The 12,684-nt window shown below is 34.3% G+C and overlaps 1 protein-coding gene and 1 pseudogene across 1 annotated transcript; one reads left to right on the top strand and one right to left on the bottom strand.

The window, feature by feature from the left end:
- Nucleotides 1-9,528, top strand: part of LOC120267367 — a 34,574-nt pseudogene extending 25,046 nt beyond the window's left edge.
- Nucleotides 9,529-10,645: 1,117 nt separating this feature from the next.
- LOC120266482 (non-specific lipid-transfer protein C, cotyledon-specific isoform-like) lies at nucleotides 10,646-11,684 on the bottom strand. Its single transcript, XM_039274118.1, has 2 exons — nucleotides 11,297-11,684; nucleotides 10,646-10,728 (listed from the first exon to the last, which is right to left on the bottom strand). The coding sequence occupies exons 1-2, from the start codon at nucleotides 11,662-11,664 to the stop codon at nucleotides 10,719-10,721; spliced, it is 378 nt and encodes a 125-aa protein (XP_039130052.1). The 5' UTR covers nucleotides 11,665-11,684; the 3' UTR covers nucleotides 10,646-10,718.
- Between the last annotated feature and the right edge of the window lie 1,000 nt (nucleotides 11,685-12,684).

Here is a 12,684-nt window from a genome sequence, read left to right as displayed (position 1 = left end):
CTCAGGATCAACCGAGAGCACATATCTCGAGGCGATCCAAAATATCAAAATCTCAAGACCAGCCAAGAGCACAGATCTCAAGACGGTCTAAAATACTCAAATCTCAGGATCAACCGAGAGCACATATCTCGAGGCAATCCAAAATATCCAAATATCAAGATTATCTATGAATACAAATAACAAAGCAAAATAAATAAAAAAAATAATCTAAAATCATATCAGATAAATATAATATATATGTATATATAAATAAAATAATAAAATAATAAAATCGGATAAAGATAATATATATATATATATAAGATGACAAATAAATAAATAATAAATTAATAATAATAGTAATAAATAATAAAAAAATAAATAATAAAAAAATAATATATATATATATATATATAATATAAAAAAATCATATAGAGATAATATAAACAAAAATCAAATTAGATAAATATGTATATATAATAAAATATAATAAATAAATAAATAAATAAATAACATCTACGCATATTAAAATATATGATAAAAAAATAATAATAAAAAAATAATAAAAAAATAAATTGTAAATAAATAAATAATATATATATATAATGTAAAAAAATTATATAAAAAAATTAATAATTAAATTAAATTTTTTTAAAAAAAATGGCGGCCATGGAACGTGTGTAGCATGGTCGCGACACGATGGCCACAACCGGCATCACGATCCATGCAACCGCCCTCACGTGAGAGTGAGCAGTTGGCATGGTTGACACTCACGAGAACTCTAGTAAATGACAGCGATCTTTCTTCTTCTCTTTATCTCATTTGGGCTTCGGTGTTATCATCAAGCGGGCAACGACGAGCTTCAACTTGGCCATGTCTTTTGGCTTTGCCGCAATCTTAATCTTCATGACACTTGCCTTCGATTTTGGCTTCGGCTTCATCAGAGTAGAGTAACAACAACAGCTTCATCTTGTTCTTCTTTTCTTTTTCTTCTTTCATTAGCTTCTCAACGGCGGGCTTCTTCTTCTTTGCCCATCGGACCTGTTGATTCTTTTGTTTTTTGAGAGCTCTACTGTCGATTGATCCTCTGTCTTCAACTCCTCTTCAAACTTCTCAAGCTTTTCTGTCTTCACTAGCTCCTCAGCAGGAGCGGGAGTAGGTGACGAGCATCAACGGCAATGACAGCAGCAAGCGACAGTAATGGCAGGCAACAATGTCGGGATCAGCAGCGACATCGACAAGCAGAGGCGGCAGCAACGACGGCAACATTGGCAGGCAACGGCAATAATTTTTTTTACTTTATATATATCTATATGTAAGTATGGGAGGAGAGGAACACCTTCGTCTTCTCCTTTTTGTTCTTCTTCATCTTCGTCTATTTAAAATCATTTTTACTAACACTTTGGTAAAAATGATTTTAAATAGATGAAGATGAAGAAGAACAAAAAGGAGAAGATGAAGGTGTTCCTCTCCTCCCATACTTAAATATAGATATATATATATAAAGTAAAAAAAATATTGCCGTTGCCTGCCAATGTTGCCATCATTGCTGCCGCCTCTGCTTGTCGATGTCACTACTGATCTCAACATTGTTGCGTGCCATTACTGTCGCTTGCTACTGTCATTGCTGTTGATGCTCGTCACCTACTGCCACTCCTGCTGAGGAGCTTGTGAAGACAGAAAAGCTTGAGAAGTTCGAAGAGGAGTTGAAGACAGAGGATCAATCGACAGCAGAGCTGTCGAAAAACAAAAAAATCAACAGTTCCGATGGGCAAAGAAGAAGAAGCCCTGTCGAAAAACAAAAAAATCAACAGTTCCGACGGGCAAAGAAGAAGAAGCCCGCCGTTGAGAAGCTAATGAAAGAAGAAAAAGAAAAGAAGAACAAGATGAAGCCGCTGTTGTTACTCTACTCCGACGAAGCCGAAGCCAAAATTGAAGGCAAGTGTCATGAAGATTAAGATTGCGGCAAAGCCAAAAGACATGGCCAAGTTGAAGCTCGTCGTTGCCCGGTTGATGATAACACCGAAGCCCAAATGAGATAAAGAGAAGAAGAAAGATCGCTGTCATTTACTAGAGTTCTCGTGAGTGTCAACCATGCCAACGGTGTACACTTTGGAGCCGCTACCTCTTTATGAGATGGAAGAGGAAGACTAATGGCAGGTTAAAAGAATTCTATAAAACCACTAGCCGATGCTTGTCATTCCTAAGAACCATGGGAGAGCTTGCCACTAGCGCTAGAGAGCACACATAGCCAACTGAAGCGGAGATAGCTGAAAATGACGCAAATAACAACACAGAAATTTGACAAAGTTTATGATGATGCAGATGAAAGTGGTGGCATGGTTCGTAAGGTCCCTTTCCACCGCCACCGTAGTCACCGATGACGATGAGCACAAAGCCATAGCTCACCGCCATAAGAGTTGCCTCATAAACCTAGAGCAGGAAGAAGACGTGGAGGAAGAAAGAGAAAGTATGAGTAGGGCTGGTGGTAACAACAGCTATGGGTTCCTCTGATTGACCAATCTCACATGAAGCGTTCGACGTGCTGGTGGTTATCCCAACATCTCTGATTTCTTCAGAATCCCGAAAAGGTCCTCAAAGATGCCATCCAAACCCTCACTCTCTAGGGTGTCAATCTCTTTGGGATCGTAAACTGTGTTTCCGGAGTGAATCGCATGGAAGACAAGCCCGTGATGATTTAAAGAAGATGTCTACCCGGTTGAAGTTTTCAGTGATGGAAAGTTCGGACCTCGATGAGATGGCGGAATGATAAAAGCTGAGGAGAATTATGAGAGGATAAGTGCACTGCCGGATTCGAATTCCATGGACAATGCTGAGTTCTAAATCATACTGAGTCTGCCGACAATAAAATGCCATGGTAGTTGTTAAGTTTGATTCCAAAACCGGGAAGCAATTCAAATACAAGTCACCCACTCTTACATATGCTCTGTATTTCGCAAATGCTCTGCTATATTGCAGGCAGAGGAACTCCTGCATGAATCCAAGGAAAGAGTTATAAAGAATAAAATATGGACAATGGGCTTTATCGTTTTCAAGTAAACATTGTTGTCCTTGGACTAGCTTTGTTTAAAGTTGGCGGAGGAATGGTTGAAAATGAGGCTATTGTGGCTGAAGTTCTTTGGAGAAATGGAGATTCAATTGATGTTTCTGGAAAGTTTCTTGAGTTGATTTACCGACCAGATCTTAAAACATAGGAAATAAATAAATAAATAAATAAGTAAATTAATGAAACAAGATCTATGTCTAAAGAGACTTTAACTAGAGCTAGTGGTGCAAGTGTGTAACCAAAGGTTTTACTTTGTCTTCAAGATTCCAAGTAGCACTAGATCCATCAACTGCTCCATTAACATAGCGTCCTTTTGGCAATGGCTCCAGCAACCACACGAGACTTAAGGAGCGTCCTTTTGGCAATGGCTCCAGTGACCACACAAGACTTGCTTGCTAAGTTCAAGGTGCTGCTGAAATCAATATTGAGACAATGAATATATAATTTGATAAGAACATGCATGGCATATGGAGGGACCTGCCATTGCTTCCGCATGCATGTTTTGGGACCAACTTTCATGTAAAAATAATAATAGTTAAAATAAACAACGATGGTGATGATTTGAAGCCTTTGGCTATGCGGTTTTAAGCTAAGGGTATTTGTTTCTAATGACGATGTTTGCTTATGGTGTCACCAATATATATATATATATATATATTAAGATTAACATGACCATTGGATCGCATCGTAGTAGCAGAACAAATGGCAATATCATTAACAATGATACAAGGAACGTGGTGGCTATGGAACATAGTATTAAGGTGCAGTCCTATGTCAATATCTGACAACTTGCATTTCCCTGAAGAAAACTTATCCTAAAGCAATAAAAAAAATGCTTATCTCGAGATAGCGACAAAATTGGTTCTACAAGTTGCAAAGTGATAATGAAATATATATTTCAAAGCGGCAGCGAGGCATGCAACATGGTGATAAGGCACAGTTAGCAGCAGTGATATATATATATATATATAAATTATATGTTCACATATAAAGGATGTAATGAATATATATACATACTAAATAATAAGATTTATAATTTGCAAATTTTCTTCCCTTTACTTGTACTTGAGCCCTTAATCGGAGGTTCCTAAGATTTCAGTCTGAGGTAATTAATAATAAAGGCTTGCCTCTATTAGGAAGGGAAGAGCCAACAAAGATAAAATAAAATAAAATAAAATAACATTTGTGATTCAATATCGCCCGGTGTCTCTTTACTCGACACGACGCCAAGGCGCGTATTTTTGATCCCACAGGCTTCTTTGTTCGTCTTTCTCTCGTGTCTGTGTCATCTAAAAATCAATGATATGGTAAAGAAATTAATGAGAAAGGAGATCATTCAATCCTCTTATGTTTTAGTTTTCTGACCACTTGATCACGGTCCTCTCATATTGTTTATTTTGAGTTTTGACTTTTCTAAGCACTACCTACACCTTTCTAAATTTGATTCCTTGAAAGAGAACACTACAAAATACTAGGAGAACCCTCTGACAGCAATTATAGCAAAGGGATAACCACAACTACAAGCACTCTATTACTATATGAAAAGAGGAATACAATATTCTTCACACTCACACACACACACACACACACACTTCATACAATAACCATACTAATATGCAGTTACACACACACACTTCATACAATAACCATACTAATATGCAGTGTAACTGTAGACCCATACACACATACACATTACCCACATTTTGGAGAAAATATAGCCACGTTAACGTACACTATGTTCGTAAAATTACAAACAAAAACATGATGATTAAGCTAATTACTTTGACTTCAGTTGAGACCACTTTCCTCCAAGATTCCATGTCAACATCTCATCCACCTTCTGCCTTCAATCTCCTCCTTGGGCTCAAACTGCACATTCTAAGCCTTTCTCTGAGTGCTTCAAACTAAGCTTGCTCAAGGGTTTAGTAAAGATATCTGCAAGTTGTTTATCTGTACAGCAAAACGCAACTTGAATCTCCTTCTTCTCCTCATAGTAATGAACAACATGATATTTAACTTTGATATGCTTCATCTTACTGTGTAAAACTGGGTTCTTTACAATAGCAATTATTGCAAATTCTCACATAGTATAGTTGTAGCTTCAGATATATCAAGATATAAATCACTCATCAACTTTCTCAGCCAAATAGCTCGCTTAACAGCTTCAGGTAACCCAATGTATTCAGCCTCAGCAGTAGACTTAGCTACTGGTCCTTGCCTTTTTGAACTCCAAGTAATCACTCCAATATCCAATGTGAAACAACTACCTGAAATTCTTCTCATTAGTTCATCACTCCCAAGCCCAATCATTGTCTAAGAAACCAAGTAATCTCACTGATGTAGCCCTGTGATAATGCACACCATAATTAACTGTACCTTTGACATAACGAAAGAATCCTCTTTGCTGCTATGTAATGTTGTTCAGTTGGTAGTTGCATAAACCTTGATAAATAATTCACTAAGAATGCCAAGTATGGTCTGGTAGCACATAAATACAAGAGACTTCCGATCAAGCTTCTGTAAATCCTACCATTCATCTGAGGTGTTCCATCATTTTTGGTCAGCTTCACTCCAGTTGCAAATGGTGTACTCACTGGCTTGCTATTTTCCATACAGATTTTTGTCAACAACTCTTCTGCATACTTTGCTTTGTTGAATGAGAATACAAGTTTCAGATTGTGACACTTCCATTCCTAGAAAGTATGACATTCTCCCAAGATCACTCATCTCAATAACTAATTTCATCCTGAGTTTAAACTCTTCAATTTCAGCTTCTTTGCTCCAGTTACTAGTATATTATCAACATATATCGAGACTACCAGTAACTCACTGTTTTTCACTTTGACATACATTGTTGCTTTATTTGAACTTCTCACAAACCCAATATCAAGTAAATGAGTATCCAGTCTGCTATACCAGGCTCTCAGTGCCTGTTTCAATCCATACAAAGCTATCTGAAGCTTGTAAACTTTTTCTTCTTCATTTGGCTTCTCAAAGCCTTCTGGTTGGTAGGCATGTATGTCTTCATTTATAACTCCATTTAGAAAGGCTGACTTGACATCCAATTGATGAACAAGCCAACCATTTTGAGCAGCAACAGCCAATAAAAACCTGATTGTATCCAATCGGGCCACAGGTGCAAAATTATCAAAGAAGTCTACTCCAGCTTCTTGTGCATACCCCTTCACAACAAGCCTAGCTTTATTCTTGCTTATTGTTCCATCTACATTCAGCTTTAGTTTAAACACCCATTTGACTCCTATAACTTTCTTATCAACTGGTTGATTAACTAGAACCCAAGTATTATTCTTTTCTATCATCTTGAGCTCCTCCTCCATTGCATTCTTCCAATCTTTAGACTGTAAAGCTTCAAAGCATGTATTAGGTTCCAGTGTAGCTACATTGTAACGGCCATAAATCTCCTCCAAGCTCCTGAATCCCCTGACTAGCATGTGATCATGAGTTTCTTCATCATTTAGCTCCTCTTCAAAATCTCCATTTAACATATCTCCATGCACTTCATTTGCTGAATTTTGATTCTGAACAAATTGTTCAACAACTTGAGGTAGTGTCTCATGTGAATTTGCTCCTTGATCTTTCCAATTCCATACTAGATCTTCATTAATTTTGACATCTCTGCTGACTACTATCTTCTGTAGAGAAAGTTTGTAAATTCTATAACGTTTGGAGATAGTGCTATAGCCAACCAGAATTCCCATAACTGTCCATTTATCCAGCTTTGTCCTTTTCTCTTGTGGAACATGAGTATAACAAATACTACCAAAGATCTTCAAATGTTTTACCTTTGGTTTGAAATTTGTCCAGGCTTCATATGGAATGATGTCATTCAAGGCTTTTGTGCTTAATCTGTTCTATAGATAAATGGTTGTGTTCACTACCTCAGCCCAAAAGAATTTTGGCATGTTTATCTTGAAGAGTAAACACCTTGTCATATTTAAAACTGCCCTATTTTTTCTCTCACATACTCCATTCTGCTGAGGAGAGTAGGGTTGTGTAAGTTGATGAAGAATTCCACTCTTTTGCAAGTAATCTTGAAATTTATTTGATAAGAATTTTGCTCAATTGTCTAATCTTAAAGTTTTGATTTGAAGTTCACCTTCATTTTCAGCAAGAGCTTTGAACTTCATGAATAATTTGAATGCTTCCCCTTTCATCTTCATGAAATATACCCAAGTATACCTGCTGAAAATCATCAACAAATAGAATGAAATATTTGCTGCCATTTATTGAATCAGTATTCATAGGTCCACAGTTATCTGTATAGACAAGCTCAAGTTTCTTTGATGCTCTCCTCTTTCTGCAACTTGGGCTTTGTGTTATTGTTGTTGCTCAGCCTTGCAGACCCTCTCTATGTGCCTAAATTGTTTGCATCTCCTACATTGTACTCCTTGCCTGTACCAATAGTAACTCTATACGAATGATTTGTTTGCTTGTAATGAGGGCAAGGTGGGTATTCCTTCCATCGCTTTACACTGCTGCCTTGGTTGCTAACTTGATATTGTTATTCTGAAACCCCTGAAGAGTTCCCAACTGATTTCTTGAATATTTTCTTTAGGTACTTAGTTCTCTCAGCAGCAAGTAATGCAACATCTACATGCTTTCCTTTGTTTTCAAACACTTCTTTTCTCATATTTTGCCTTTGCTCCACTGCTTGAAGTGAACTCATTAGCTCTGCAATGCTCATAGTAGTCAGGTCTTTAGAGTCTTCCAAGGATGCTATTTTGTGTTCAAATTTTTCTGGTAAACTAACAAGAACTTTCTCCACCACCCTTTAATCTATCAAGTCTTCTTCAAGCAATCGAATTCGATGAACAATACTCATAACTCTATCAGTGAACTCTCTCATTGATTCTTCATCTCTCATCCTCAGCATTTCAAATTCTCTTTTCAAATTAAGACTTTGAACCCTTCTTGCTTTCATATCACCCTTGTACTCCTCCTTAAGTTTAGCCCAAGCTTCTCTTGCAGTTTCACAAGTCATCAGCTTTGTAAACAGCTCTTCACTGACTGCTGAATGAATAACTATAAGTGCTTTGTATTTTTTGCTCACTGCTTCATTGTAACTCTTTTTTTTGTGCAGCTGTAGGATGCTCTGGTAATGAGTCAGCTTCATCTTCCTTCTCCACTGCATCCCAAAGATCATACGCCCTGAGATAAGCCTTCATCTTTACTTTCCATGCTGCATAATTCTGCCCACTGAACACAGGTACTTTAGAAACAAGACCTAATGCATCTCCCGATCTCCACAGCCTTCAAGGATCCTAGATGTGGCTTTGATACCAATTGACAGCAATTATATCAAAGAGAACACAACTACAAGCACTCTATTACTAAATGAAATGAGGAATACAATATTCTTCAAACTCACACACACACACACACACACACACACACCATACAATAACCATACTAATATGCAGTGTAACTGCAGACCCATACACACATACACATTACCCACGCTGGAGAAAAGATAGCCACGTTAACCTACACCATGTTCATGAAATTACAAATAAAGACATGATGATTAAGCTAATTACTTTGACTGCAGTTGAGCCCACTTTACTCCAAGATTCCATGTCAGCATCTCATCCACCTTCTGCCTTCACCCTCAACAAACAAAATTTCACCATTAGCTCAATATTTACCTTGTGCTTAAAATTTAAGCCATATAATTTGATATCAATCCATTTTTCTGTATTTTTCTGCTGTGATTGTTCTTAGTCTAATCCCATCATCCTTACATTTTTGAAATATCTATGTCTCTTTTTCATATCTTATACAATCATCACACAGAAGAATGTTGAGAAAAATGGGACAATACAAATGAAATCAGGTTATAAAACTCTAAAATGGATAAGTCAGTCTGTTGGTGTTCTTTCATCGAATACATTCAGTATCTTCATTAGTGTTAAAGAGAATGTGTTAATTGTTTTAATTCATACTTGAATGTCTTTCTTTATTGAAATTTTGTTGAAATTGTGTTTATACAACAACGTTGAAGAAAAAGGACAACAAGCCGAAGAGACCATCGATCAAGTCTTTATTCAGTAATAACCATTCTACATTCTTCTTTCTTCGGTAATGTTTCCTTTGTGGCTAAAATTTAAGTTGTATAATTTGATATCAATCCATTTTTTTGCATTTTTCTGTTGTGATTTTTCTTAGTCTAATCCCATCATCCTTACATTTTTGAAATATCTACGTCTCTTTATCAGGTTATAAAACTCTAAAATAGATAAGTTAGTCTGTTGGTGTTCTTTCGTTGAATACATTCAGTATCTTCGTTAGTGTTAAAGAGAATGTGTTAATTGTTTTAATTCATACTTGAATGTCTTTCTTTATTTGAGAATTTTGTTTATACAGCAGCGTTGAAGAAAAAAGACAACAAGCCGGAGAGACCAACGGCTAAGTCTTTATTTGGTAATAACCATCTTACATTCTTCTTTCTCCATGTTTCTTGATCACACATTCTGACTAATTTTTTTCACCATATTTCTGCAAAAATTGAAACTTCTCTGGACCAGCTTGCTAAGGGCAGCTTCCTTAAACTATTACCAATGCATATGGAGGCCTGTGAATCACCCGAACCATCACCGCAAACAAGCAGATCATCGTCCTCGTGTGAAACTCACACTCGGCATTGATCATAAGCCTAAATGATATAGATAATCAGATGATTTCTTTTACAGTATTTATCCATTTCAAGTCTTCTCCTTTCGGTTTCATCCTCTTTTTCGTTGTACATTTTTGTATTTCCAATTCAGTCTTTTTGTACCCAGAATCAGTAGGTTGTTTGTTGTATTTGTTCTTTACTGAACTTTAAATGTTATTCTTTTATTTTGGATTTTGACAGTAAATCATTATATTATACATTTCATTTTTCCCATTTTTAATTAATTTGTTCATTTACCTACATTTTTTTAACTTATTTATTTTATTTTATTTCAATAGTTTTTCATTTTTTTTTTCATTTTATTGTACCTTTAATTGAGCAGTATGAATGGGAGTATGTACCCTTGTACAATTTCAAAATTACATTTATGTCCACTTGAATCTTATATATGATCTCTTTGAACTTCTCTTAAAAATAGTAATTTTTTTTTTTATTCTTATGAGCATCTTTATTAGAGATATAATATTACAATTAGTAGAGTATAAATTTATTTTATAAACTCTTATTAATCCAGTTTTTTGAAAAATATAAATATGTACATATTTAACCCATATAGATGTTAATGGTTTTTGTGCTATCAAAACATTATCCCTTAATACCTTATATCCATTACTGATTACCCCAAACTTTAAAGATTTTTGGGTTTTATATGTAAAGAGAAATTTATTGAGGATATCCTTGAAGTTTCATAATTTTTTTAATGTGGTATAATATATATATATATATATATATATATATATATATATATAGAACCAATGCAATCAAAATTAAAAAAAATAAAAATAAAATACTACCATTAAAAATCATCATCGATTACATTATTTAAAAAATAAAAATAACTACGAGGGATTACATTATTAGAAAAAAATAAAATAAAATTCATTTATCAACACCAAAGCATCATTCCCATGCTAATTAAATAATTCATTAATTCCCTCTTATTCGTCTCTTCAACCCTTACTCTCATCCATGAACGCTTCAGTGCACCCTGCAAAGGCAAAATTAACTATTAGTCCCCAGATGCTTTTTTTCCTTACATGTACACATATATATAAATATATATATTTGACTAATCAATTAAAATTAGAGTCTAGCCAGATATCTGTCAAGCTTAAATCATCGTTTCATTCTTAATTCATATATCTTCGTAATTTTCTTATATAACTCTTAAAAAAATAATAAATAAATAAATAAACCTATGCTCCTATAAAAAAAAGTAACTATTAGTCTTAATTTAAAGATTTTTTTCTTTATTTTTTTACTACTTAACTAAAATTGTAATCTAAATATTAATTTTTTTTTCTTTTAGTTATTTCTTATGCATATCCCATAAGATAAACAAAAATCAAATTTCAAAGGGAAAATTAACTATTAGTCCCTGAGTTATTTTTCTGTATATTTCTCTCAACCACTCGACTAAACTTTTCATCTAAACACATCTTTAGTCTAAATTAATTACTTCTTCATTGTCAATTTCTTTTTTATCTTAGTCTTTTTCTTATATATATATATAATGCATGCATACACATCCAAGGGAGAAATTAATGAAAACTCACTTGTTACAGTTGGTGTGGGAGGATATTGGAAAGCTAACAGAAACATGGCAGGCTTTTGGAAGCTGAGACAAGAACTTCTCTTTCACACCAGGGAACTCTTTAATAGCATTCTTCATGCATTGACAAATTGCCCGGCGAGCAGTGACGGTGGTACCACTCTTTACTATTTGCTTCAACCCAGTGCAGCACGCCGCCGGTGGCCTGGGAACTTTTCCGGTGATGAAGCCTAAACATGGTGCTGCTTCTGTTGTGATAGTGTTGCATGTCACTGTGGCTGCTGCAGAGCTTAAATGTAGAGAAGTGGAGAAGAGAAGGAGGAGGAGAAGAGTGCAAATTGTGGTTTTGGTTGTGACGATGTTGGTCTTCATGGTTGTTTGGGTTTATGGAAGTTGTTCTTGTGTTTGTGTTTGTGTTTGTGTTTGTGTTTGTGTTTGTGTTTGTGTCTGAGATGTGTTTTGAGTTATGGAGAGGTTTACTTAATTGCGGTTTATATAGAGGTTTGTATGGGGAGGTTAGTTGAAAACTCTTCTTTGGATCCTACTCTTTTGCATGCATGGTAATCGTTGAATGTTGAATGATTCAGTTATATTTAATTAATTTTAGGGTTTTTGTTTTTTTACTTGAAAAATCATTTAATTTATGTACATGTTCTTCAACAAAATTAAAAACTATTATACCCTTAAAATTCGAATTTTTTTTTGTGGGTATATATGACCCTTTATCTCATATATAGTATTAAAATATATTATTAAATATTAGATAAATGAAAAAAATTGTTCATATGTATCATTGATATTTTTTTTCCATATATACCCTTAGAAAATATTTAAGCTTATTTTATTCATTTTATATAAATTTTAAAACTTTTTTTATAAAGAAGTTAAATTTTTTGCTTGTATAAATTGTAACAATTAACAGTGCCAGGTATAGGAATATAAAAAAATATTTTTATTAGTATAAAAAAATGAAATATTCACATAATTAAAATATATTTTAATAATGGTATACAGATAGGTAAATATAAAAAAAAAAGTATATATATAATATTTTGTTTTATTGAGAAATGTGCATGAAATTAGTTAAAGGGGAATATTGGTAAAAAAAATTTATTTTATTATTGTTAATATTTTATTTAACTGTTTGATGTACTATGACTAAAAAACCCATTTATGTTTTCATTGAGGAGATGGACAAGGATGTTAGGAATGTTGTGGGGACTAGCATTGACCAAATCCAAGGGCAAGGGTTTAGTTAATTAGGGATTTTAATTTTGTTTTAGGTTGCAAAATAAAAAGTTAACTTTAAGAATTTGATTTTGACCAAATGTGATTATTTTTACTAATTAAAAAAACTGATTCTAAACACACGTTTTAATAAAAATGCCTGCT

This window comes from Dioscorea cayenensis, chromosome 8 (genome assembly GCF_009730915.1).
Source record: "Dioscorea cayenensis subsp. rotundata cultivar TDr96_F1 chromosome 8, TDr96_F1_v2_PseudoChromosome.rev07_lg8_w22 25.fasta, whole genome shotgun sequence".
Lineage (NCBI taxonomy): Eukaryota > Viridiplantae > Streptophyta > Magnoliopsida > Dioscoreales > Dioscoreaceae > Dioscorea > Dioscorea cayenensis.
Note: the sequence above shows the minus strand (reverse complement) of the source record. Positions and strands in the feature narration are given on the sequence as shown.